The following is a 26,981-nucleotide window of genomic DNA, read 5'->3' as shown; positions in this document are numbered from 1 at the left end:
GGAGGAGCCGGGTCCCCAAGAAGCTCGCACACTCAGACAGGCACACAGCTGAGGGCCCGCCTACAGGCCTTCGGGCTTTTCTTTATTGTGTTTGACACAACACTCTTCACCCAGACGGGGTCTGCACCCAAAGCCGCCTAAGGGCGGGGGATACCCAAGCTCAGTGCTACACAGGGCCGTGGTCACCAAGTCCTTGTTAACTGGCAGGGCCCAGGTGTCATCTGCTCCCAGGACAGGTCCGGTGGTGGCTGGGGCCAAGAGCCCTAACCTCTAGCCCTAACGTTGTTCCAGAAGCGCGTGAAGGACAGCAGCGATGTGGGGGAGGCCCCTTCCAGGGGCCCCCTCCTCTTCCAGGATGTGGTGGGGCTGGCACAGGGACTCCTGGGGGGAGGGGCAGGTTAAGCTTTCCCCTGGCATTCCCCGAGCAAGGGGGGAGGGGGCGCTCCTGGTAGACGGCCCAGGCCTGGGGCAAATGACACATGGAAGCTGTCAGCAGATGCCAGAAGAGTGGTGACAGAAGGCTCAGGAGCAGGGAGGCCTGTCATTTCCAAAGGAAATGCTTGCACAGTCAGGCTGACACACACGGAGCCCAGGCAGGACAAGGCCTGGCAGCAGCAGGAGCTCACACAAACACACACGAAAGTGACGGTCTATACAGTTTATACACAGAACCAGGGGTCCATAATGGGCCCACATCCCTACAAATATAGAGTTCTCTCTCTACAAAATAGAGATAGCTTAGCTCCCCCATAGCAGCCAGTAGGGGAGGGAGGTGAGGAGGGCACAGCCATCCTCTGGGAGGACACAAAGGCACCGTCAGCGCTAGTGGGGTAAAGGGCTGCCGTGGGCACTCGGGGCCTTGAGGTCAGTGTCTGTGAGGCTGCACTAGAGTCTTTGGTAGGGGCTGAAGGCACCGTGGTGCGGACATGGCTGAACAGGAGGACTTATAAATAGAAGGAAGGGAAGGAAGGACAGCGTGGTCCTAGGAGCCCAGGAGGCGCGTGTAGACGACATAGAGCAGCAGCATGGAGGCCACGTAGAAGAGGAGGAAACCACCCAGACCAGAGGAGGGCTGGGATGGGAGAGGGGCCTCGACCCCCACCAGGATCACAGCCTCCAGTACGGTCCGCAGCCCCTGGGTGGTGCCCCGGAGGAGATCTGAGGGCGAGCACAGGTCAGCCTGGGAAGGGAGGGCAGGGCAGATGGACAAGGACGAATGACAGACGTTAGCAGCATCAAGCCACAGACCTTCCTTCCACCCCTGCCCGCACACACCGGGCCCACAGCCAGAGCCATACCGACAAGCAGACATGCAGGACAGGGAGACAGGAGGAGAGCGGGGCTGGAGCCCTGAGGGTGAGCCCAGGACGCATGCTTCCTACAATTAGACACCTGTGGACGGAACTCCACCCCGCATGCGTGGCGTTCAGCTGAGCCCTGCACACCAGCACCCAGAGCAGAGAGCAGCCCCGTACCTCAGGCACACCCATCTTTCGGCAGGCTTCTAAGAAACTCTCTACATTCTTCCGAGACTTGAGGGCACTGAGCTTTGGCTGGGGGTGGAGGGAACGGACAGAGTTTGGAGACGCAGAGCCACACATGTGTCCCGCCCCCCCCGTGGGCTCCACTGACCACAGCCGGCGAGGGCACATGAATGAAGGGTACAGAGCGGGGCCGCAGCTGGTTGGCCAGCTGGCAGAGGATGACCCCACTGGCGAGAGCCTCTGTCAGGTCCTCAGGCAGGGGCTGCTGCAGCCGTGACTCGAGGACCTGGAGCAGGGACAGGAGCAGGTGGGGTCAACAGGGAACTTGACTCCTCCCCTTCCCCTCCTCGATGACAGTTCCAGGGCAACAAAGGGGAGTTAGGGCTGCGTGGGTCCTGAGGAAACAAAGGGGAAGGAGGTGGCCTGCTGGGCCAGGCCTCTGCCTGCAGACACCACTCTGCTCACCTGTCGAAGCTGGGACATGAGCTCCTTCTCGTCTGGAATCTGAGGAGATGGTCGAGACCTCACAACAGAGTCTGGAGAGGAAAGACCTAGGAGGGGAGGGGATGGGATAGCTCTGCTCCACTGCTAAACTTGGGAGCAGCTTCCAACAGTCTCACGCCAGAACCAGCCAGCCTGGGAGGTTTTTCACAAAAAGGGACAACAGCTGGGGCTGGAGAGATGCTCGGGTTAACAGCAAGGGCTGCTCTTCCAGAGGACCCGGGTTCAATTCCCAGCACCCACGGCAGCTCACAGCCGTCTGCAACTGCAGCTCCTAGGGGACTCCACGCTCTCACACAGAGTGTATGCAGGCAGAGCACCAGGCAGAGCACCAGCACATATCAAACAAACACATAAAGGGGCACAAGCCCCACAGCGCACGAGCCCTAAGGTTAGTCCCGGAAGGGCAGACTCACCCGAGCCACTCTGACAAGACGAACGGAAGAGGAAGCTGTTTGGTCTCTGGATGGAGCCCAGTGGCCTGGGGACAGGAGCTGTCACTGGGGGGAAGCCAAGGGCAGGCAAGAGAGACATCCCCTCAGTGGCCGACTCTTCCTTCAGGCTTCTATGTCCCAAGCACCCCAAGACACCACCTAAAATGCTATCCTACCTGGTCCAGATGCCGGAACGGACTCCTGGGAGGTGGGGGACGGCGTGGGAGCTCCCTGCCCCCCTGAAACACCCAGCTGGGTAGCACTGGACTTGGGCTGGTCACTGAAGAAAAAGAAGGGGTTCAGAGAAGGCCACGAGGAAGGCATAGGGAGATGGCTCCGGGGAGGACACCTACTTGGAGGCGGCCTGTGTGGATGAGGTGGCAGCACCCATGGCTCTGATGCCCCGCTTCAGGACACTGGAAGGAGCAGGCGAGGACTCAGCTGGGCAGTCAGGCCACACATTCACAAGAGGGAATGTCTGCATCTGCCCTGTCTGCAGCCATCCCAGCCCGGCTCTTACCTGTCCCTCCTGGGGGATCCCCACCCCCCATGCTGCTGCTGCTGCTGCCTCCGCTCCCGCTCCTGCCACAACTGCAAAGTGTCTGGGCGCCGCCTCTCCTCCCCCGCAGGCTCCTCCCGCCTGTCAGAAGAGAGACCTGTGTCAGGTGACGACGGAGGTCCCCAGGGCTCATGAGTGTGGGCAGTGGAGTGGGCTGGGGGCGGGGATACCTGCTGCTCCACGGGGTCTCCACACCCCCTGCTCCAAGGCTGAACTCGGAAGGTGGCTGCTCCTGGAGAGAGAGCAGCAGAGGCTCGAGGCGGGCCTGCTCCCCGGTCACGCCCTTCGCCTGCACTGGGACACAGTGGCCTCACCTCAGCTGGGCTCCGCTCTCCATCTTCCCCGGGAACGTGGCTGTCAATAAAGTCAACCTGCTCCAGGTCTCCATCACCTACAGGGTCAGGGCACTCGGTGAGTGGGCAGGAGGGGCTTCCAGGCCCACACTCACCCCTCACCCTCCTGGGCAGACTCCCTGCTCACCAGAGCCATCTTCCCTCTGTTGTCTGGGCCCCCGGGGCTCCCGGGCCAGCTCTGAGATCCTGAAGGACAGTTCTGAAAAGTCGTCTGTGGACTTTGAGGCAGAGAGGCAGAGATGGGTCATGGGCTTCTCTGCAGGGCTGAGGACCACATGGGTTCAGGCCTGAAGAGTCTGAGACGGGTCAGGGGGAGAGCCAACCAGTCTCCTGGGGACGGTGGGGAGGAGGAGTCCCAGCCATGACTTCTCACTGGGGGTGTCATCAGGGACAGGGCCCCAGTAGAGTCCCCCAGTGATGACGTCCCCAAGTGCCCTCACCAAGGAGGTCCTCACCTCATTTCCTGACCACCTCTTGCTGCCACTGTCAACACTATGGAAGCCTGAGTCCAGGCCGCCATCATACCGACGTCCCGGAAATACATCTTCAGCGGGGCTGGAGCAGCCAGGGACACCTGATCAGCTCCATGCCAGCATCACTTCTCCTCCCCCTCTCTGGTCGTGAGGAGATTCCTCCCCCTTACCAAGGGCCTTACCAAGGACTAAAACTTGGGGGACGGGAAGGGACCAGGTCCCCGAGGGCAGCTCCCCGCCGTCCGGCCTCCATTGTTAAATACTTGAAGATATGAAGTTTTCCCTTCAGACAGATCTGTGTGAAGGGCACATGTATAAGAAGGAGGTGACTCCCCAAGCCTTGCTGGACCTTCCCACGCTACCTAACAGCATCACTGTCCTCAAGGTCCATCCAGGCTGCACCTTACCTGGGCAGGTGGACTCTGCAGGGGGTTGCTATCCAGCAGAATGACCTGCAAGTGTCTAAGGCGACAGAAGGAGACTGGGATTCGGGAGACACGGTTACAGGAGAAATCCAGGCGGACCAGAGGAAGGTCCCCCAGCTCTAGAGATGGGCAAAGAGAGAGTTAGGAGAAGGGCAGGCCTGAGGCCTTGCCCTGGGCTCTGACCCCCAGTCACTCCTGGCTCCAGCACAGCCCCCCACTTGGCTGGCTCAGCTCATTTTCCAGAAGCTACCTACTCCTCTCCACACTCACATCTGAGCTGAGGCAGATCTACAGAGCAGTGAGATAGCTCAAGGCCAGCCCCGGCTACATGAGAGCCGCAATCAATCAGTCAGTCAGTCAGTCAATCAATCAGTCAATCAATCAGTCAGTCAGTCAGTCAGTCAGTCAATCAGTCAGTCAGTCAGTCAGTCAGTCAGTCAATCAATCTGTCAGTCAGTCAGTCAGTCAGTCAGTAAGGAAGCCTATTTTCCAGTCTCATATCTTGCAAGCTTTACCTTTCTTATGAAACCTTCACACAGCTCAGGGTCTTGGAATTCACTGTTCCTTTGTACTCAGGGAACATTTTGTCTGAGTCTTTTACGGCCAGGGAGAACTCGCTGTATCTGTGCCTACTGCTATGACTAAATTTCAGGGTTAGATACTTACATCATCCAATCCCTGATAACGGTGTTCTGAGGTGGGATCTACAGGCGGTGCTGGGTCATGGTCTCTGCGTGAGTGGATGACTAGGATGGACTACCCCATGGATGGACTCATGGATTAATGAGTCATCAAGAAGTGCCTTCTGTCTGGCACTTCTGACACCCACAGACATGTGATACTTGCACATACAGATGTGTAGACACAATAAATAAATTAATGTTTAAAGAAATTAAGTCACTCGACTCTCAACCCTCGAGTGCTGGTTCACATTACAATCCCAGCATTGGGAGGCTGAAACAAGAGGAGTATCACAAGTTAAAGGCCAGCCTGGGCTTCAAGGTGAGACCCTGTCTCAATAAGCCAAAGAAAAAAAGGAGTAATGGGCAGATAGCTCAGTTGGTGGAATGCTGACCTGGAATGCATGAAGCTCGAACCCCGGTCCTCAGTACTGCAGAGACCAGACAGGTGGCGATCCCACCACTCAGGAGGTAAAGGCAAGAGGAGGAATAGGGGTTCCAGGCCATTGCTGGCTACACAATGACTTGGAGGCCAGCCTGAACTACAAGAGACCATCTCTCAAAGAACAAAACAGAAAATAAAATTCCAGCTAGGTGGGGTAACGCACCTTTAATCCCAGCACTTGGGAGACAGAGGCAGGAGGGTCTCTGTGAGCTCCAGGCCAGCCTGGTCTACAGCGCAAGTGCAGGGCAGTCAGAACTACATAGTGAGACTGGTCTCAATTCAACAAAACAAAATTCCTTAGCTTCAGTAATTTTGTTACAGTGAGAGAAAACTAATTAACAGACTTGGAAGGCAGAGGTCAGAGGCAGAAAGGGCAAGAGGCAGGGAAGGTGGGTGACCATTAATCACTCTTGCTCCTCCAAACCAGTTTGCCCTTCCTGCCTCACTCGAGTTTGTCTTCTAACTGCACCCATGCTGCACACAGCACGCTCCCCCTTGCCTCCAGGCTGTGCATATGGTGCTCCTCTCTCTGCCTGGATGAGGGACGGAATGCTCTCCTCCTAAGGTCAGCTGCACCTGAGCTCAGGGAGACGTCATTTCCCAGGCTCTCCCTGGGCCCCCAAGCCTCCTGCTCTAGCCGTTTCCCATGCATGGCTGCCCCCCCTCCATGAAGCCACTAAACCACTGAGGGCTGGTCTCAGATCTCAGTCACATCTATGGGGAGGGGACCTGAAATGCAGGAAGCACAGACACCAGAGCCACGCTGGTGAGCACAGTAGGGCACACCTGCTTCCCGACAGAGGCGACAGACATATCAGGGGCTGGTCTGCCACAAGCACCCATGAGCAGGGCCGCTTAGGCTCTCATACCAGGACCCACACGCCCCTCCAGATCAGTCCTTGAGAGGAAGTCCAAGCACGTCACCTGCTAGTGTTTGGAGAGCTCGTGCTGGGGTGAGGTGGGTGTTAGGTGGGCCTTAAGGTCCCTCCCAACCTCAGGACACTACAGCTGACTGACTTTCCTCCTACACTTCTTTCCCAGCCTCTGAGTCCATGCCTTCCCAGCCTCAGAGGTTGCCATGACCAGGAGCAAATACAACTGTCTACTGTTTGCTTTAGACTGAAGATCCCTGAGCAACTAAGGCAAGGTTACTTTAAAAACATCGCTTGCCTACAACTTCGCCACAGTAAAGCATTATCTCAAATTCAGGGTCTGTGTCCCCTCCAGTTCACGTGATGGAATCATAACCTTCAGAGTGAGTGTAGGGCCTCTGGTGGCAATTAGGTCATGAGGGCGGAGTCCAGATAGGATCAGCACCCTATAAAAGAGCTCAGAGACGCCTGGCGCTGTCGCTGCTCTGAGATGAGGGGACGGTGAGGTGGCAGTTTGTAATCCACAGAGGGCCCTAATGCCACCTGAGCACAAGGCACCCTGATCTGTGAGAAACGCTCGTGCCCTTGGGAAGCCCCCAGGCTATGGCACCCTGGTTAAGCAGCCTGGCTGATGAAGGCACTCACAAGCACACCCACTATGCCCTGAGATTCATCTTCCTTACCATCAGGCAGAGTACTGAGCTGGTTCCTCCGAACATTGAGATCCCGCAGGGAACGGAGGCTGCACAGCTCCACGGGGAGGGACTGCAGATCATTGCTGCTCACATCCTAGGTCAGACAAGGTACTGTGAGGCCAGGGTCAGTAGAAATCGCTCTGCCATTTCACTCTGCTTACCCAAGGGTGCTTTCTACCTTTCTCTAGCTACCCCCAAAGTCCCCAGCGCCTGCCTCAATAGTCCCGCTCCTGGTCCTTGCCCCTTGTTCTTACAAGCTGCCGCAGGCTTCCTAAGGTGCTGATGTCTGGAGGCAGGGCTCCTAGCTTGTTGTTGCTGACAATAAGTACTCGAAGGGGCAGCTGGCAGATGTAGGGTGGCAATGATGACAGCTGGTTCCGGCTGTGGAAGGGAGACAGGCAGCAGGCTCACTTCCCAAGCAGGGCACCTCGCACTGGGCCTGCTCTGGGGAGCCAGGAGGCCCACTCAGGGCAACAGCACTGGTCTCTGAGGCCTACAGAACAAGCTCCACTACCTGAGGTTGAGGTAGGTGAGGGCTGTGAGGTTCCCCAAGGCTGGGTTCAGGCATCTCAGGCAATTGTGGTAGAGGCTCAGGCCTTCCAGGGACACCAGCTGGCACGCTGCCTCGGGCACCTCGGGAAACCGGTTCCGAGACAAGTCTAAGGAAAGTAAGGATCAGGAGAGAGCTAGGGAAAGGTTCCGCCTTACACAAGAGGACTGAGTGTCCCCTCAGCCAGCTGCCCAGCTCCCTATCCCCCGCTGACTGAAAGAATCAAGCCCATAGGGCTGAGGAGACAGCAAAGTGGATGCAGTGTCCGCTGCACATGAGTGAGGACCTGAGTTCAACCCCAGAGCCCTCGAACAAAATGCCGGTGTGGTAGTGCTCGCCTGCAATCCCACCACTGGAGAGGTGGGGCTCAGTGGATCCTTGTGCTCACTGGCCAGCTGACTGGTAGCCTAGCAGAGTCAGTGACCAGGTCAGTGCATAGGACTCTGCCTCACAAAAGCAGTGATGGCCGGGCGTTGGTGGCACACGCCTTTAATCCCAGCACTCGGGAGGCAGAGGCAGGCAGATCTCTGTAAGTTCGAGGCCAGGCTGGACCGACAGCCTCCAAAACAATACAGAGAAACCCTGTCTCGTAAAACCAAAAAAAAAAAAAAAAAAAGCAGTGATGGCGCCTCAAGAACAGCCGCCATTGGCACTGAGCCTCCAGAGGCACGTGCACACATCTCCGCGCATAAGCCTGGGCCCCTGGGAAGACAAGAAGCCTTCTACAAACTGAAGCCCACTACAAACATGACCAGAAAGGCAAAGAGAAGGCCCGAGGGACAGTCAGAGAGGCCCAGGCTCGGGAGGGTACAGACAGGCCATAAATACCACCTTCAATTTACAAATGAAGCTGTGTGGTGGCTCATGCTGGGGACTCCAGCAATCAGAGCGCAGAGAGAGGACAAGAGCTCTGACAGCTACACTAGAATCGGTCCCTCCCCACCCCCACAGGACGAATGAAGAGTCCTCCTAGCAGTGTGGCTGTGGTCCCTGCGCTCTGAGACGTCAGGAGAGTTCAAAGGTGAAAGACCACAGAAGGGGGCTGTACTTCTGACAAGAGCCCTGCGGAATGCAAGAGAAGGCACACTTGCCACACAGAGGTGAGGACCTGAGTTCAGATCCCAGCACTACATAAAAAGCTGGGCATGGGTGTACCTGTGACCTCAGTGCTGGGGGCCTGGGTGAGGGTCAGAAGACGTCAACTGGGCTTGTGGGCTGCCAGCCTAGCTCAAGATTCAGTGAGAGACACTGCCTCAGACAGTGAGGTGGGAAGTAATGGACAGCACACATGACACCCTCCTCCTGTCTCCACACACAGGCATGAACTCACTCTCCCCGCTCCCCAAGGGTGGCAGGAAGCCTGGTTAGGGTTGGATGTGACTTAAACGGTCTAGCACACAGAAAGCTCTGGATGTGATCCCAGCACAAGAAAGAGAAGCTGAAAACAACAGTAAGATGATAGGCAGGAAAGGATAAGGGGATAATACAGAAACCTCCAGGGGAACCATAGGGAGAGACCTTCCTCCCAGCTTCAACCTGCTCTCAACACAGGAAATCAGGAACAAGAACAAGATACAGTCCGACTCTAGGGATTAAGAAAAGCCGACACTGGCCAGTGTTCATCAGCCTCCAGGACTATAAACGTCAAGAAGCCTAGGAGGGAAAGGCTAAGCTGGAGTTCTCAGAATCCTTGAGGTCCTCCCCATCAGGGGTCCCTTGTCCCCAGGCTGGATGTCCTATCCCAACCCCAGTGGTCTTCCTCTCTGACCCAGGCCTCAGGTTCAGAGTCTGCATTCACCCTAAGCAGGGCAAGCAGTAGAGGTGAGGAAGAGAGGTCTTTACCCGTACCTCAAGCAGCGGCTCACTATGGCAGTGCCAGAGGCAGCCCTGTGGGTCCCTCCAGTGTGGAGACGTGCAGGCCACAGAACCCTAGAGGCTTGTGTTTCTGTTTGTTCTGCCCGGCAGGTGTCTGGGCCCTTTAGGGGAAATCCCAGGCAAGAGATGTCTTTAAGAGCTTCTTTAAGGGCCCTCCTTCAGTAGGGGGGGAGCTAAGAAGAGGGGAGGTTGGGGACTATTCTCCAAGGAAATGCATCTTGTGACAGGAAACAGAGTAAAAACAATCCGTCGGGTTGTGGCCTGTGGGATCTGTTTCCCAGGGGATATTAGCCTGATGCCCTACAAACTGCTCACTCTTCTTTGCCCCAGCCCTAGTGAACACAGAGCTAGTGTGGGAAAAACAGTTCCAGAGAAGGTGGAAGGTCTGCATTCGGTCCTCCACCCATGCCAGACACCTGACTGTTTCCTTTGTGCCAGAGAGAGAGAGAGAGAGAGAGAGAGAGAGAGAGAGAGAGAGAGAGAGAGAGAGAGAGAGAGAGAGAGACCACGTTGAGACTGGGTGAGGGGTACAGTGGGGCAGTAGGCAGGGGCGGAAGGAGCCCGGCTGGAGGAGGCAGGGCTCAGGGGCACAGGATGTGGTCTGTGGGAGAATGACACACTTCTCCTTTGCTAAAAGTTGCCGTCCCCCAAGCCAGGTCTCTACTGCAGGCCAAGGGAACACCGTCCTCGGGTGTCGGGGCGCGCACAGAGGGCCACACGGGCACAGGAAGCAGGAGGGGTCCAGGATAACCCAGCAGCGCAATGCTGAAGCTCTTGGTCTGGCGTGGAGGGCGAGGGAAGGTAGAGGACAGGACACGGCAACCCTGGGCCTCTGTCACACACGAACACGTTCGTCCCAGGCTAGGGGCACCCAACGTGGAGGGAGGAGACAGAGGACAGCTGGGCATAATGGAACCCACCTGCCTGGAACCTGTGCTCCGAAGAGCCTGAAGGAGACAGAGAGGGGCTTTCAGGAGGCTGGGACTTTCCCACACAACTGAATATGCACCCGGGGGAGCCCTAGCTGCACCCTTGGCCGGAATGCTGGAGGCGGCTGGGTGGGGGCAGAGCTGGGAGGAGCTAGGAGGGCTTGGTAGTTTTCCCCCAGAGTCCACTCACTGAGACAGAGCCCTGAGGAAGTAAAGACAAACATTTGGTCTTTGTCAGAAAACAAGCAACAGGGGGGAGGGGAAAGGGAACAGAAGGCCACTGTCACACAGCTGCTGAGGTCAATCTGGAGCTTGGGGGCTGGGGGGACCTGGGAGGGGCTCACCCATTCCCAGGACTCGCTCAACGGTATAGGGGGAAAAGATTGAAAAGCCAGAGATTCAAACTGTCGTCCCCCAGAGTGAGGGGAGAGGCTGTGCGCCAGCCAGTGGGTGTGACTGCAGGGGGAGGCACCCGCTGGAGCAAAGGGCTCTTTGACCCAGCCCTGTGTCCCTCACCCTGGAGACGAGGCGCAGAGGGCCCTCACTCCAGCCAGCCTAGACTGGGGCGGGGCTCCCGGAATGCAGTCCTGTGCTCTGATCCCCACCCTCAGCTGCCAGCCCAAGTCCACAGGCCACCTCCTGGGCAGCTGAAGCCTGACTCACCTGTCGGTGCAGTCCCCAGGGCCTGGCCGTCAACAGACACAGGGCAGGGGAGACAGCATTAGAGGGACCCTGAGGACTGGGAGGAGAGTCTCCAGGAGGTCTGCACTGCTAACTAAGACACCCCCTTTCCTTCCTTCCAGTAAGCTGCCTCCCGTCCCACCCCCAAGGGAAACGCAGAACCTGGAGTGGTAATTCTAGGGTTCCTACGAGGTCACAGCTCCACAGTGACCTCACAGAGGCAGGAAGAAGATAAAGGGGACAGGGATAACGGATGGGAAGTTCAGGGCGGGAGATTCTCTTCTTCCACACAGACGGGCTGGGGTGGACGGCCGAGAGGGTCTGGGACTTGTGGAGGCTGTGGTAAAGCAGAAGCGTGGGGGTGTTGGGGCGAGCCCTGGGAAACAGGCAACTGGGGCTGCTGGGGTCGAGGTGGAGGGGATGAAGGGGTTGGAAACGACCGGAAGGCTGGGAAAATGCAGTCATTGCTGATGGATTACAAAGGGGGGCTTGCTCTAAGTGCCCATCAGATCCAGGATCGAAGAAGCCAACCAGGTGAGGGGCGGGGCCACGCTACAGGTGCGCAATATGCAAATAAAGGGGAGGGTCTCCCGGAGCCCGGCCGAAAGTTCTGCGTGCCAGCTTGACCCGGCCTCCTTGTGCGACGGTTCTCACAGCGGGGAGGGGAGGTCGCAGGCGCGATGCCAATCCCGAGGGGCGAGCGCTCAAGACTGCCAGGTGAAGGGGTGGGCCTGATCCGAGCGCGGGGCGGGGCTATGCAAATGAGGGTCGCGTCCTGTCGGGGTCCCGACCTCTCTCGGGGCACCGGCGCAACTCACCAGCCTGGGTGATGTCTGACAGGTCGTAACTGCGGGCCGCGCCCCGGGGGAAGTGCTTCAAACGCCGGTTGGACAAGTTCAGGGTCCCGGTGGCCACAGCCTCTTCTAAGGCTCGTTCTGCGCTGCGGCTCCCGGGGAGACCAGGGGACCCTGGCACGGAGGCTGAAGCTGCAGCTTCCTCACCCCCGGCGGCGAGCGGGCCCGCTACCACTGCCGCCATCCGCTCCCGGCGGCTCCCGCTGCCTGACTGACGGCACCGGCCGGCCCGCCTCGCCCCTCCCCCACCTCGGAGCCGCCGTAGCCGCCTCTGGAGGGAGGAAGCGGGTCAGGAACCCCGCGGACCAATCACGAGCCAGAGACGCCTTAGAACTGCCCAATCAGAAAACGCCAAGGGGGTGGAGCTTCTCAATTCCGGACCCCACTGAGGGACGGGAGGGGGTAAAGAGCCGGAGCCTTCGCCAACGGCCGCGGCTTCTGGCCGTCCCGCCCCGAGCAGCGACATCCAATCAGAACTCTGGAGGCTAGCGAGGGAGCCAATGAGGCCCGCCCAGGAGGCGGGAACAACAGCTCTCCACTTGCAGGGATCAGAGACCCCGGGACCGCAAGCCTGAGAGCCAGGCCTCTTTCAAAGGAGACCAATTGCAACCTAGAGACAGGCGAGTGACTGTCGAGAAGGCCAATCAGAACCTCGAAAGGGACCCGTCCCGGCCTCTCCTCGGAGGGACGGCTGTGCCCACCAATGGCATAGGGAGGAGAGCGAGAGGTCCCTTTCAATAAACAGGAGGCGGGGACGGTAGCAGCTTGGAGAGCCAGGTGAAGGCTGAGCGCGGCGTGCTGGGCGTGCCGACGGTGCGGCGTTAGAGCTGGGGCCCGGCTGGACATTTTGGGGAGCGAGCCAGCGTCCGGGAAGCTAGACGGGGCAAGGGATCCCCGGCTGTGCAGGCCGAGTCCCAGCGGGGGACTCGTGGGTTTCCAGCTCCCCCAGGGTCTTCTAGAACAACATGGTTACTTTGTTTTGTTGGTTTTTCGAGACAGTCTTGGAGCGCGATCCGTATGTAGGCCAGGCTGGCCTCGAACTCGGGAGATCCGCAATGCCTCTGCCTCCTGAGCTTGAGACTGAAGGCGTGCGCCACCCCTGCTCAGCTAAGATCTTTATGTTTTCAAAAATGAGGAACTGAGTATCAGGGCTCCCACTTTGATAGTGAACTTTGTCTTTTGGAAACCGCTTATTAGGAGCCGGTGTAGTGGCATGAGCCTGCTGTGCTAGCATTTGGGGAGAGGGCAGGAGGACCACCGCTTCGAGGTCAGTTCCGGGGCAGCCTGGAACATGAGACCCTTGCTCTCAGAACTACATTTTTCTTTATTGTTTTTACTTGTTGAGGTGAAGGTGAAATGGTCCCAAATGGGAGAAGCAGTAAAAGAATGCTTTTTTTTTTAAAGGTTTATTTACTTTTTAAAGAATGTTAGCATTTAACGAACCTCCCTGTGTGGCTCCGAGCCAGTAGGAAACAGACACCCCCTACACCCTTAATCTCCTCGGCTCTTCAGTTGCAGAATTTGATCTTGACAATGACAGGCTGCTTAGACAGCTTTCTCATGCCCAGAACTCTGTAGTGTCCCGGTCCCACGGCACCAGTGACAAGAGCAGCCCCACTGGGGTCAGTGTCCGCAGTTTATCCAGGTTGACGCTTTGTCCGAAGCTCTGGTTCCTCTTTAAGGGGTAAAGACTCATACCAGCTTCCCCAGAGTCACCTGGACGATTCTGTCCACGTTGACGCTGTGAGGAGTCGTGCCACCAGCCTCCCCTTCCCCTCCTGGGCACTCAGGTACTTACCCATGTGGCTATAGTTGTGGGTCACGTGGCCCTGGAATTTCAACCTTTTCCTCAATCTGGGTGGCATGGTGGTCTAAAGGAAGGAGGAAGAGAAGATCTCACTCACAGCCCTGGCGGGCCTCCAGCTGCTTACGTAACTAAGAGTGACCTTGAACTCCTCTTGTCACTGCTGGGATTACAGGTGTGCACCATCATGCAAAAAATCCTTTGCAGTGACGCAAGACCTCAGCCTGCTTCCTGTGCTGCCTGGCCACCAGCAGCGGAAGCTGCTCTCTCACGAGTCACACCTGCTATGCTAATGTGCCTAAGCATTTATTCCCGTATTACAACTTGGCTGCTTAGAGTGTAAACAGCTCTTGCGGAAGACTCAGTGCTTGAAGCACCAACAGAGTGCTCACAGTAGCCGCACTGCCAGGTTGTGGGGGCGGCAGGGGAATCCAGTGCCCTCTTCAGGCCCCCACAGACACTGCACTCACTCCTCACATGATTAAAAAGAAATTAAGCTCAGGGGACTGGAGAGAGAGACGGCTCAGAGGCCATGAGCACTGGTTTCGTTCCCAGTTCATGGCCATCTGAAACTCCCAGTTCCATGGGATCCAGGCATGTATATGGTACACATTCGTGCAGGCAAACACACACACACACAATCTTTTTACAAAGCAAATGTTTAAATAATAGCGGGACGTGGTGGCGCACACCTTTAATCCCATCACTCGGAAGGCAGAGGCAGGCGGGTCTCTGTGAGATCGAGGCCAGCCTGGTCTACAGAGAGGGTTCCAGGACAACCAGGGCTACACAGGGAAACCCTATTTCAACCCCTACACACCCAAAAAGAAAGCGGGGGTTGGAATGGATGTCCTACACATGAACTACTTCCTAGTTACCACAGACACAGGAGTTGTGTGGGTGACATCTGGCTACAGTCGGTGAATGGACCTGCTGGGCACTTAGGCACTGGCTTCCTGACAGGATGAAATCCTTTGGTGCTCCTAGAAAAGCCATGTTCCCTACATTTATTGGTGTAGACCTTCCCCTGCCTACCAGATGCCACCTTGTCTACTGTCTCTCCTGGACAAAGTCACTCCATAGGAAAACGCTAAGTGCCTGGGCTCTAGAAGATGTCCTAAGTTCCAGGAAACAATTCTCCCTTCCCCCACCGTAACAGCTTGTCCTTTGCACACACAATGCTGCCACCATGTGACTTGGGACTTGCTTTCAACGAGAGTATGAAGAATTTGTGTTCCATTGTTCTCCCTTGCCTCTGGCTTTTGTGAGCAGTTAGACCCCTTGTCTCCACTGCCTTTGTCCCTCCCCCTCCTCCCCTCCCCTCCCCCTCCTCCCCCTCCTCCACCGTATCTGGTGCTGGGGATCAAGCCCAGCTTAGTGCATTGACAGGCAAGCCCTCTACCAACCAAACTTACATCTAGTCCTATACATTTTTTTTTCTTTTCTTTTCTGGCTTTGTGTTCTTGAGCTACAAATCCCCGAAGACTGAGGACTACCCAGAAGTCCCCAGTTTTTCTCTTCAGAGTTAAAATTAAAAGTGAGAAAAATCTACTACTACTCTCTAAGAGGGGAGGGCTTACCGCCTGTCAATAATTCACTCTTCATGTCTCCAGTAAAACATGTATCCCATGAGCCACTTGGTGGCTGGATCTGAGCTAGAACCCAGAAGCTAGCTCTGGGGTCAGGTTAAGGAGAATAGGTCACAGTCAATGGACAGTGAGGTCACAAAAAGGTTTATGTGTCCCAGACTCCATGGGGTGGGGCCTGCATGCTAGAGGTCCCCCAGGCCCAGACTGGGGACATGGTGTGGGGAAGGCAGCGGAGACAGGGGCCTGGGGCCTGGGGAGCCAAGGCGCCTGGAGAGATGAGGGCAGGAGCAGGGAAGGGACAGTCAGGATGGTGAGGAGAAGTCGGAGACAGAAGCTGCGAAAGTTGACCAGGCTGTGCAGAAAGGAGGAGGGGCTCAGGGTGAGGGCATGGGAAGGAGGAGGGGCTCAGGGTGAGGGAGGTGGCTGGCAGCAGCAATCTGGGGTCAGGGCAGGGCACAGGGCAGACAAGGGAGGGGTGATAGCCTGCGGTCCTGCAGAGCGATGGCATGGCGGGATTTGCTAGCATACAGTTGGAGTTGGATGAGCCCCAAAGCAGGAGTTTACAAAAACAAAACAAAACAGTTTGACAGCAAAGAAGAAAAGCAGGCGTGACCCCCACAAAACCCCTTTGCTCCCCTTTATCCTCTGGCAGGTGAAGCGCAGCTGTCCTTCTTGTAGTCTGGAGGCTAGGAATGAAAAGAAGAGAAGGAACCCTATTTCTGTTCAGTTTTTCCCCCCAGAGCTGGTGAGTCTTTAGGTTGGTGAGGGTGGTGACTGCAGGGCTGAGGTGCAGCTGTGACTCCCCCTCCTCCCTCCTGCTCCTCCACAGGTGGAACACATCGTCTCGTTCCTGCCAGTCAAAGATGTTGTCGCTTTAGGCCAGACCTGCCACTACTTCCATAAAGTGTGTGACGCTGAGGGCGTTTGGAGACGCATCTGCCGAAGGCTCACCCCTCGCATCCGTGACCACCGCTCTGGTGCCCAGCCCTGGAAGAGAGCTGCCATTCTTAATTGTACTTCCCCTCAGTAACAACTTCTCCTAGCCTCTGTCCTTCCTTATTCTGGGAACTTCCTTCTTTGTCAAGTTGCCTGGTAATCTTTGCACCCCCGGCAACCTTTTCTTTAGAAGAAACCTGTCCCGCTCAAGCATGCTCCACGGGGTACTTCTCCAAGATTCTTCAGCCGCTTCTCACAGATGCCCAGCTCACAGCTCTAGTACCATGTCAGCCAGGTCTCCCTGCTAAGCCTTCCAGATCTTACCCTAGAGACACCCCTACTCCCCAGACCTGGAGTTTGTTCCTCTTTTAAATCAGAGTTAACTTTGTCAGCTTTTGCATATGTGGTGTGGTGTGTGTGTGTGTGTGTGTGTGTGTGTGTGTGTGTGTGTGTGGTGTACCAGCTAGTGCAGTCACATGAGAAGGCCAGAGGTTGACATTGATTGGCTTCCTATGTCCCTCGCCACCTTGTTTTTTTGTTTTTTGTTGTTGTTGTTGTTGTTTTTACTAGACAGGGTCTCTCTGCATTGTTTTGGAGGCTGTCAGTCCAGCCTGGCCTCGAACTCACAGAGATCCGCCTGCCTCTGCCTCCCGAGTGCTGGGATTAAAAGTGTGCGCCACCACCGCCCGGCGCCACCTTGTTTTTAATATTTATTTTTATTTTATATGTATAGGTGGTGTTTTGTCTACATGTATGTCCGTGTACAACATGCAGTGCCTATGTAGGCCAGAAAGGGGCATCAGATCTCCTGGACCTGGACTGTGGCGTGGGTACTGGGACTCAAACCCAGGTCCTCTGAAAGAGCAGCCAGTGCTCTTCACCACTGAGCGGTGTCTAGCCCTGCCTCATGTTTTTAAACAGGCTCTCACCGAACCTGGAGCTTGCCATGATTAGACAAGATGGCCAGCATGCCCTGGGGATCCTTCTGTCTCTGCTTTCCCTCTTCCCCAAAAGAGTGCATGCTATGGTTAAAAATGTTTCATATAGGCTTTTACATGGGTGCCAGGACTCTGAACCCAGCGCCTCACCCTTACACGGCAAACACTTTACACATTTAGTCATCCCTCACCTTTTTGTCACCCTGTAACAGTCGAGATGAAGTCATTCTCTCTTTTCATGTTTATGTGCACGGTGTATGTTACATGTATGCATGCATGTGTGCATGAGTGTGGACACGTGCACATTGGGGTGTAAGCATGTGGGGACGAAGGTTGCTATCAGGGATCACCGTCAGTCACCCTCCCGCCGTATCCAGTGGAGTCCAGTCTCAGCTGCACCCAGCAGGCTCACTAGCAGCCTGCTCTGAGGATCCTGCTCCCACCCCCGGGTCTCCCAACCCCGGGTCTCCCACACCCAAGTCTCCCACGCCCATGCCAGAGTCACAGGCTGGCCAAGAAGGCCACCCAGTTCATGCTTACAAGGCAAGAACTTAACCCCTGAGCCATCTCCAGCCGAGACGAAATAATGCTATGTTGTGGAGGCTGTCCTATTTATTGTAAGACGGGTAGCAGTGCCAACTCCCCAGTTATGACAACCAGTGTCCCCGAGGGACGTAAGCACCCCAGCTTGAGAGTGCCTTTCCACTTCAGAAAGGCGCTACCTAATTACTTCTTTCACACATACGTAGTTCAGAGAAACAGCCACAGCAGAGGCGAGAGGAGACGCCTGGCCTTTCCCGGCCATTTCCCTCTCCTTTCTGCTTTGCTTCTGTGCTTGTTCTTACAAGGAGATGCTGCTGAGAAGCGCATGTGTGTCCCAGGCATGCTGGGACAGATGGAGGCCATGAGCCAGGTTTTCTGTGTTGCCCCAGGAAGGAGTCTGATCCCCAGTCCTGGGGATGGAAAAACAGTCTAGCTCATCCTAGCTGACTCTCGCCACTCATGTGGCCTCAGCCTTGAAACCATTTCCTTCTGGTCTTCAGATACAAAGGGCCTGTACTTCCAGGCATTCGGAGGACGGCACCGATGTCTCAGCAAGAGTGTGGCCCCCATGCTAGCCCATGGCTACCGCCGCTTCTTACCCACGAAGGACCATGTGTTCATTCTTGACTATGTAGGGACCCTCTTCTTCCTCAAAAATGCTCTGGTGTCCTCCACCCTTGGCCGGATCCAGTGGAAGCGGGCCTGTCGCTATGTGGTGTTGTGTCGAGGCGCTAAGGATGTGAGTAGGGAATTCTGGGTCCTCCCTTAGGGAGGGATGTCAGGACACCTGCCCTCTCGTAGGGAACCTGAAAGCAATCCGTTTCTCTGTCATTTGCTTGTGGGTTTGGTGCTGGAAATTGAACCCAGGACCTCACACATGCTAGGCAAGCATTCTGCCACTGAGTTAGATCTCCGATCCTCAGTCAGCTCTGAGACCTCATTTCCCACCCACGGCCCACTTGCTCTAGCCTTGTCCCATTCAGCGTCTCCAGACCACAGACAGCCTCATCCTGTTCCACAGTTTGCCTCCGACCCAAGATGTGACACAGTTTACCGTAAATACCTCTACGTTTTGGCCACTCGGGAGCAGCCGCCCGTGGTGGGCACCACGGACAGCAGGGCCTGTGACTGTGTGGAGGTCTATCTGCAGTCCAGTGGACAGCGGGTCTTCAAGATGACATTCCACCACTCCATGAGCTTCAAGCAGATCACGCTGGTTGGCCAGGAGACACAGCGGGCTCTACTGCTCCTCACAGGTGTGATCCACAAAGCAGTGGCTTGCGAATGTCTAGCAGATTCTTCAGGAGCTGCTCCAGGGGAGAGGAAGAAAGGGGTCTGTCAGAGAGGGTTCTACCTTCTCACGCTCCAGATCTCAACCACAAAAGTTCTAGAATTCTGCATAGAATTTCAGATAAAGGTCCTTCTCAGGCTGGGGGCGTAGATCGATCCATGTGAAGCAGCAGCCTCATATAAAGTGGGTATAGTGATACATGCCTATAGTTCCAGTATTTGGAAGGTAGAGGCAGGAGAATCTGAGTTCAAGGTTACTAAGCTATACAGCGTTTGAGGCCAGTCTATAAGACTGGTGTGCTGAGTAGGTGGTACAGTGGGCTACACTTGCTAAACAAGCATGGGTGTGAGCTTGGAGCCCCAGGACCAACATAAAGGCTAGAGGGCAATCCTAGCACTTGTATGATGAGATTCAAGATGGAGACAGGAGTCTCCCAGAAGCCCACAGGCCGGCTAGTCTGGCATGTTTAGTGGTAGTGGTGAGAGTCCAACTCAAACAAGGCAGTTGGTAAGGACCAACACCAAGGTTTCCTCTGTCTCCTGACATGCATGGTAGCATGGGGCCCACACTATTACGACAATTTCTTAAGTTGTTTGGAAATCGCTGCTCTAGTGAAAATCTGATTTTTAAAATCTAATCCCCTCCTAACCTGGATGCCAGGCACTGCCTCTCCTCACTTCTCCAGTGTCCTCTCTAACTGACTGCACCCTCCTTAAGACTGCGACCTGTGGACTTCCGAATGCCAGGCGGGAACCTAAATGCCCAGGCTTCTTTCTTCCCAACACTCAAATTAAGAGTCTGCAACATCTAATCACTAGGTTTGCTCTCCACTAGTCTCTCATGCTGAAGTACGTCCGCATTTTGTTTTGAGGGTTGATGGCTGGGGGCTGGAAGACATTCTCTTTTTCCTTTTTCTTTTAAAAAATTTTTTTTCAAGACAGGAATTCTCTGTGTAGCCCTTGTTGTCGTAGAACTCTCTCTGTAGACCAGGCTGACCTTGAACTCAGAGATTCTCTTGCCTCTGCCTCCTAAGTGCTGGGATTAAAGGCGCGTGCCACCACCACCCGGCTTTCTTTCTTTATTTATTTTATTTCTGCTGTTGAGACAGAGCCTCACTGTGTAGTTCAGTGCTGGCTGGCCTGGAACTTACTACGTAGATGGACCACACTGTCCTTTAACTCAGAGTTCTGTCTGCCTCTGCCTCCTAAGTGCTGAAATAAACTTTATCCCCTCCTTGAGTGTGTGTGTGTGTGCATGTGTGTGCGCACACCTGTGTGTGTGCAGGCATGTGTGTGCATGTGTGTGCATGTGTGCAGGCATGTGTATGTGCATGTGTATGTGTGCAGGCATGTGTGTGCGTGTGGGGGGCATGTGTGTGTGCATATGTGTGTGCAGGCATGTGTGTGCATGTGTATGTGTGCAGGCATGTGTGTGCATGTGTAGGCATGTGTGTACGTGTGTGTGCCTGTGTGTGTGTGCGTGTGGGGGGGAATGTATATGTGTGTGTGCATGCATCAGTGTGTGCATGTACGTGCGTATGCATGTATGCGTGTGTGTGCAGGCATGTATGTGTGTGCACGTATGTGTGTGCAGGCATGTATGTGTGTGCACGTGTGTGTGTATGTGTGCAGGCATGTGTGTGTATGTGTGTGCAGGCATGTGTGTATATGCATGTGTGTGCAGGCATGCATGTGTGTGCAGGCATGTGTGTATATGCATGTGTGTGCAGGCATGTGTGCCCATGTGTGTGTTTGTATGTGTGTGTATGTGTGCAGGCATGTGTGTGTGCCTGTGTGCGTGTGCGTGTGTGCAGGCATGTGTGTGTGCAAGCATGTGTGTATATGCGTGTGTGTGTGTGCAGGCATGTATATGCGGGTGTCAGAGGACAACTTGCAGGAGTCGTTTTCTCTCTGGCATGGTGTCAGCTGGTTGTCAGGCTTGCACAATATGCACTTTTACCCATGAGCCGTCTCACTGGGCCTCCACCTTTTTCTTAACACTCTAGGGCAGTGAATGTTTCTGTTGAGTGTGCCGTGGGATGTTAATCTGGGTTTGGTGAATCCTTTCCTCCATGGAATTGTATGCTTCCCTTCATATCGCCAGACGAAGGAAAAATCTACTCCTTGATAGTGAACGAGACCCAGCTGGACCAGCCGCGCTCCTACACAGTACAGCTGGCCCTCAGGAAGGTGTCCCGATGCCTGCCTCACCTTCGTGTGACCTGCATGGCTTCCAACCAGAGCAGCACCCTCTATATCACGGGTAAGGGGCGCCTCCCAGGACTGGGGAGATGACCCCGGGGTAAAAGCACTGGTGGTGAAGGCTGAGGATGCGTTCAAGTCCCCAGAGCCCACACAGAGCTGGACACAGCCATAGGTTTGCAGTCCCAAAGGCGGCAGTCTGCCATCAAAACAGCAAGAGAGCCTACCTCAAACAAGCTGGAAGGCACAGAGAAACAGCTGAGGTTGTCCTCGGACTTCATATGTGTGCTGTGGCACATACATGCCAATGCCAATACACATATGTCTCTCTCACACACACACACACACTGAAAAATATGAACATTTTGGGCAGATCCGATCTCGGATCTTGGGCAGATCCCTCCACATGCTGACACTCCTTAGACATGCTGGTGACTATGGCTAGGTGCCCAGCTGTTGGAGCCTGAGTGTTGATCTATGGGACTCCCTGCAATCTCTGAGAGCTTTTACCATCACAGGTGGGGCATTGTCCCTAGGAAATGGGTGCCCAAAGCTGCCGAGCTGAGGGCTCCTGACCCCCCAGACCAGGGGGGAGTGTATTTTGAGGTGCACACCCCAGGGGTGTATCGTGATCTCTTTGGGACCCTTCAAGCCTTTGACCCTCTGGACCACCAGATGCCGCTTGCTGTCTCACTGCCCGCCAAGGTAGGATGTGGGAGGCGGTGGGTGTGGCGTGAAGCCGAGGGCTGGGCTCCAGGGGCTGGAGGAGTAGGTCTGGGTGGGACAGGGGAGCTTAGGGAGAGGTCAGACGGGATCAGTTAGGGAGCAGTTCTAGAGCTGAGTTTCCGAGAATGGAGTGCTCACAAGCTATTGCCGTCTTAATCTCCCTAGGTCCTGTTCTGTGCTCTCGGCTATAATCATCTTGGCCTGGTGGATGAATTTGGGCGGATCTTTATGCAGGGAAATAACAGATATGGGCAGCTGGGAACAGGAGACAAAATGGACCGAGGGGAACCCACACAGGTGAGATTGTTTGCTGGCAACGCTCATCCAATCTCCTAACCTGGCACATAGCTACTTTTCCATGTTTCCTAGAAACCACTTCCCTCCCCTAGGCAAGGCTAAGTCCATCATAAGTCTGTTCTGTGGCCGGGCGGTGGTGGCACACGCCATTAATCCCAGCACTCGGGAGGCAGAGGCAGGCTGATCTCTGTGAGTCTGAGGCTAGCCTGGTCTACAGAGTGAGTTCCAGGACAGTCAAGGCTACGCAGAGAAACCCTGTCTCAAAAACAAAACAAAAAGGTAGAGGGCAAGTGAGGAAGATAGTTAGCATTGACCTCTGACCTCAATAGCCACGTGCATGAATGCACATCCCCTGGTTGCACACTTATTTTTAAAAGGTAAGATGGTAGCAGGTCCTGTGGGTTTGAGGGAATTCAGGTGAGGGTGGAGAATGGCATTGGGTGTAATGACGACAAGGGCGGTCATGACACTTACACACAAGACAGTAGAAAGACTGGCCGGGGGCTGGAGAGGTGGCCGCTCTTCCAGAGGGCCTGGGTTCAAGTCACAGCACCCACATGGCAGCTCACAACTGTCTGTAACTCCAGGTCCTGGGGATCTGACACCTTCACACCACTGCACATAAAATAAAGTTAAATTATTTAAAAAAGAAAAAGAAAAAATAAGACTAGCTGGGTGTTGGTGGCGCACGCCTTTAATCCCTGCACTCGAGAGGCAGAGGCAGGGCGATCTCTGTGAGTTCGAGGCCAGCCTAGTCTACAAAGTGAGTTCCAGGACAGCCTCCAAAACAATACAGAGAAATCCTGTCTCGAAAAAACACAAAAAACCAAAACAAAATAAAAAAAGACTGGCCAGATGGACTACATATATTCCAGTGGTGGAGCACTTGCTTAACATATACAAGATTCTAAATTGAATCCCTACTAGAAAAAAATGTAGAAGAGGAAGAGGAGGCAGAAGAGAGCAAGTTCCAGGACAGCCAGGACGACACGCAGAAACCCTGTCTGGAGAACACACACACACACTCACACACTCTCACGTGCTCGCGCACACACCCATACACACACTCACACACACACACACACGCATGCTCTCACACGCACACACACTCACACACATGCTCGAGCACACACCCATACACACTCACACACACACACACAGACCAAGCAAACAAACAAACCTGAGACAGAGTGGCAGATGTAGGCAGTATCTAGCCATCATTTTCACAGAGGAGTAAAAAGAGATATCCTTGAGTCAGGGATAGGGTTTAGTTGGCAGAAGGCTTGCCTGGCACTATGAAAACCAGGCATGGCAGTACATGTCTCTAACCCAAGCAGTTGCTGTATGGAGAAAGGAGGATCAGGAGTTGAAGGCCATCCTCAGCTACATAGTGAGTTCTAGGCCAGCCTGGGCTACATGTGTCCTGTCTTAGTTACTGTTCTATTGCTGTAAAGAGACAACATGACTAAGGCAACTTTCTTTCTTTCTTTCTTCAGGACAGGGTTTCTCTATTTAGCCCAGCTGTCTTGGAACTTGCTCTGTAGACAAGGCTGGCTTTGAACTCAGAGATCTACCTACCACTTTCTCTCAAATGCTGGGATTAAATGTGTGCACCACCACCACCAAGGCAACTCTTCTTTCTTTCTTTTTTTGGGGGGGTTGTTTTTTTGAGACAGGGTCTCTCTGTAGCTTTTAGAGCTTGTCCTGGAGCTTGCTATGTAGACCAGGCTGGCCTCAAACTCATAGAGATCCGCCTGCCTCTGCCTCCTGAGTGCTGGGATTAAAATGTGCCACCACCGCCCGGCGCAAGGCAACTCTTATAAAGGAAAGCATTTTGTTTTGGAGGATCAGTCCATGGTCGACATGAGGGGAGCTAGAAAGCTGTGATGCTGGGGCAGCCACTGAGGACTTTACGTCCTCATCCACAGGCAGCATGCGGAGGGAGAGAAAACCAGAGGGAAGGAGGGGAGGGGGAAAATAGGCCTGGCGTGGACTTTTGAAAGCTCAAAGCCCACCCTCAGCAACATACTTCCTGCAAGGCCATAGCTTTTAACCCTTTAATCCTTCCCAAACAGTTCCCCTCCCTGGTGACTAAAGCATTCAAATATAAGTGCTATGCACACATGCACCACGCACAAACAAATGTAATAAAAAAGCTAAACAAACAAAAACTGTTTTTTAATGATTGATTTATTTTTATTTTAGGTTCAATAGTGTTTTGCCTGCATGTCTGTCTGCGTGAGGATGTAGATCCTTTGGAAATGGAGTTACAGACAGTTGTGAGCTGTCATGTGGGTGCTGGGATTTGAACCCCAGACCTCTGGAAGAGCAGTCAGTGCTCTTAATCACTGAGCCATCTCTCCAGGCCAAAAACTTTTTTTGAGACAAACTCTCAGTGTGTAGCTTGGGTGGGACTGGAACTCACTTTAATCCTCCTGTTTCCCTATGCCTGGCTGACTTCTCAATTGTTACCTACTGTTTTTTTTTTTATTATTATTAAAGATTTATTTATTTACTTATTTTACTATGTATGTTTTGCATGTGCAAGAATGCACATGTGTGTTCACACAAATGTGTGTACAGGTTCCCAGGGAAGCCAGAAGAGGGCATCAGATCTTGTCCTTAAGGACCAGCATATTTCCTGAGGAGCAAGACACAAAGTTTTTACCAAGTACCAGAAGTCATGCAGGCAGTCTTTGGGGGCTTTGTGGCCACAGGAAGGACAGATAGCTGCCAGATTACAGAGCAGGGCAGACGACCTGGGACCCTGTTTTCCTCCAGCTCCCAAGACTACACTTTGCCCCAAGCCTTCCGGTCACCCTTCTCTAACCCAGAGCCCACCTTAAAGGCCGTGGCCCCGCCGTCTGTCTGTCTGTCCCCAGGTTCCTTATCTGCACCGTCCCATTGCCCTGTGGTGTGGCCTCAACCATTCCCTGGTGCTGAGTCAGACCTCGGATTTCAACAAGGAGCTGCTGGGGTGCGGCTGTGGGGCTGGAGGCCGCCTTCCTGGCTGGCCCAAGGGGAGCGCCTCCTTCGTCAAGCTACAAATCAAGGTCAGAGCAGGGTCGGGCCAGAGGATGAACGGGAGAGTAGAGCAGTCAAGCCAGGAAACCCAGGAATATAGCCAGACTTTCCTCCCTGCTCTCAAAGAGTTCAAAAATGTATTTGGGAGGGGTTGTGCCACAATGTGCGTGTGACAGAGGACAAGAGTGAAAGTCGTTCTCTCCTTCCCTGATGTTGGTCACCAGTCTTGGCAGCAAGATGAGGCATCTCACTGGACTCCCTCTTAGACTCACGGTGTAGCCCGGGCCTGCCTTAAACTCTAAGCTTTCCTGGCTCTCCTGTGTCACCATGCCCAGCTTATTCCGGGGACCCCTGCAAGGGGCCCATGGGCTCCATTTCCCCCTTGCCATGAGGCCTCCTTTCCTTACCCCACACACTGCTCCCTGCTCTCTCCTTGCTGGCCCTGCTGGCTTTCCCAGTTCACATGGTCCTGGAGCATAGCAGGCTGAAGCTCACTCGCTGGTTCAGGGCCTGCCTGAGAGGGATCAACAACATAGCACCAGGCTTAGCTGGCTTCCTGGAAGCCCCTGGCAGTGCTAGGCCTCCCTCAGCCCCCCCCCCTTCTCTCCTCTAAGGTCCCCTTGTGTGCCTGCTCCCTCTGCTCCACCAGAGAGTGTCTCTATATGCTGTCCAGCCACGACATCGAACAATGCCCAGTCTATCGAGACCTGCCGGCCAGCAGGGTGGGGGGGAAGCCCTGAACATACCAAGGTGGCTGGAGCCCCCCAAGACCCTGGGGGAACAGCCCAGGCCTGTGAGGAGTACCTCAGCCAGATCCACAGTTGCTCCACGTTGCAGGACCGAATGGCGAAGATGAAGGAGATTGTAGGCTGGATGCCGTTGATGGCAGCCCAGAGAGATTTCTTCTGGGAGGCCCTGGACATGCTGCAGAGGACTCCGAGCGGCGGTGGCTCAGGCACCTCAGCCCCGGAGAGCTGACCCTGCCTCCCAGCCTTTTCTCCAGAAGGAAATGAGGCCCTGGGCCAGGGGCTAAGGAGAGATGCAGTGCAAACAAGATTGTTGTGTGTACACGGGGCGGGGCGGGATGGGCGGGTGAGTTGTGGGGAGTAGTGCTGGACATGCCAGGGGAGGGTAGGAATTTTTTTACATGTTCAGGGGGGGCTGCCCAGGAGGGGCCCCAACCTGACTATCATGGACAAGAAATTTGATGGACAATAGAATAAAAGGCTAAAGGAAGGCCTGTTTTGAAACCCTGGGGCCTTGTGGAAGACAAGGGACAAGGGATGGAGGGTGCCCTGGCGGGTTAGGGAAGAAAGACAGAGCCCAAGCTGCTGGCTTCCTGAGCGGTGCCAACACCCCAACTCACTCCAGAAGGCTCCCTTTGTCTGTCTGATGTGCGGGTTGGTCCTAGTCTTGTGGAATAATTCGGTTGACAAAGCTTATTTTCCCAGTTTGGAGCCTCCACTGGGTCTGGAACCTTAACTCGAGTCTGCTCATTTTGTTTGTGACAGAGCCTCGCTGTGTGGCCCAGGCTGACCTTTAATCATCCTGACTCCATATCCAGAGTGCTAGGATTACAGTGTGCCGTCCTCGTACCTGGATCAACCCCGGAATCTAATCTTTACCTCTACTTCTGGAAGTACCTTACCCCTAACCCTAGCCCTCTGAAGTCAGCACCCTATTCCCTGTCTCTCCTGTTTGTTCCCTTACCTTCTGCTCCCTCCCCTCTTCTCCCAGGAGAAGGGCTACTCCATGCCTTCCTTAGCCCTTCTCCAGTACCTTAAAATAGTGGAAGGGAAAATAAGGGGTCAGAACACTCCTG

The 26,981-nt window shown here is 54.8% G+C and overlaps 2 protein-coding genes and 1 long non-coding RNA gene across 8 annotated transcripts; 1 reads left to right on the top strand and 2 right to left on the bottom strand.

Moving 5' to 3' along the window:
• Window positions 1-43: 43 nt before the first annotated feature.
• Window positions 44-12,039, bottom strand: Lrch4 (leucine rich repeats and calponin homology domain containing 4). 3 transcript variants are annotated; one of them, XM_013120797.3, is made up of 18 exons: window positions 11,775-12,039; window positions 7,436-7,580; window positions 7,176-7,302; window positions 6,910-7,015; window positions 4,212-4,348; window positions 3,987-4,099; window positions 3,787-3,886; window positions 3,459-3,549; window positions 3,293-3,369; window positions 3,149-3,210; window positions 2,940-3,059; window positions 2,773-2,835; window positions 2,596-2,699; window positions 2,402-2,485; window positions 1,950-2,035; window positions 1,633-1,770; window positions 1,476-1,553; window positions 44-381 (listed from the first exon to the last, which is right to left on the bottom strand). In XM_013120797.3, the coding sequence occupies exons 1-18, from the start codon at window positions 11,992-11,994 to the stop codon at window positions 277-279; spliced, it is 1,956 nt and encodes a 651-aa protein (XP_012976251.1). In that variant the 5' UTR covers window positions 11,995-12,039; the 3' UTR covers window positions 44-276. The 3 variants fall into 3 exon arrangements, with proteins under 3 accessions (XP_012976251.1, XP_005080482.1, XP_021088806.1); XM_005080425.4 differs by having other exon boundaries at window positions 44-1,180; window positions 11,775-12,038; XM_021233147.2 differs by lacking the exon at window positions 2,773-2,835 and having other exon boundaries at window positions 44-1,180.
• Fbxo24 (F-box protein 24) lies at window positions 11,524-26,409 on the top strand. Its single transcript, XM_040731313.1, is given in 11 exon segments — window positions 11,524-11,673; window positions 15,856-15,948; window positions 16,033-16,216; window positions 18,121-18,359; window positions 18,642-18,876; window positions 21,015-21,173; window positions 21,696-21,817; window positions 22,004-22,135; window positions 25,018-25,188; window positions 25,774-25,884; window positions 25,886-26,409. Coding segments are annotated over 11 exon segments (1,848 nt in total). The 3' UTR covers window positions 26,138-26,409.
• LOC121133955 lies at window positions 13,207-26,101 on the bottom strand. 4 transcript variants are annotated; one of them, XR_005870968.1, is made up of 5 exons: window positions 25,964-26,101; window positions 22,610-22,750; window positions 18,684-18,927; window positions 13,609-13,681; window positions 13,207-13,485 (listed from the first exon to the last, which is right to left on the bottom strand). It is a non-coding gene; the product is annotated as an uncharacterized LOC121133955 (long non-coding RNA). The 4 variants fall into 4 exon arrangements; XR_005870966.1 differs by having other exon boundaries at window positions 13,207-13,681; XR_005870967.1 differs by lacking the exons at window positions 18,684-18,927; window positions 22,610-22,750; window positions 25,964-26,101 and adding an exon at window positions 15,195-16,036 and having other exon boundaries at window positions 13,207-13,536.
• Window positions 26,410-26,981: the final 572 nt, after the last annotated feature.

This window comes from Mesocricetus auratus, unplaced genomic scaffold (assembly GCF_017639785.1).
Source record: "Mesocricetus auratus isolate SY011 unplaced genomic scaffold, BCM_Maur_2.0 Super-Scaffold_100025, whole genome shotgun sequence".
NCBI lineage: Eukaryota > Metazoa > Chordata > Mammalia > Rodentia > Cricetidae > Mesocricetus > Mesocricetus auratus.
This window is presented reverse-complemented; position numbering and strand designations above follow the sequence as displayed.

Bases quoted from the DNA above. Each gene is read 5' to 3' on its own strand.
- Lrch4 (XM_005080425.4), bottom strand. From the start codon at position 11,994: ATGGCGGCAGTGGTAGCGGGCCCGCTCGCCGCCGGGGGTGAGGAAGCT. The intron at 4,349-6,909 runs GTAAGGAAGATG...GCCCATCTCTAG, and splicing joins GCTCAGTACTCTGCCTGATG to AGCTGGGGGACCTTCCTCTG. The intron at 1,554-1,632 runs GTCAGTGGAGCC...CTCCACCCCCAG, and splicing joins ATGTGCCCTCGCCGGCTGTG to CCAAAGCTCAGTGCCCTCAA.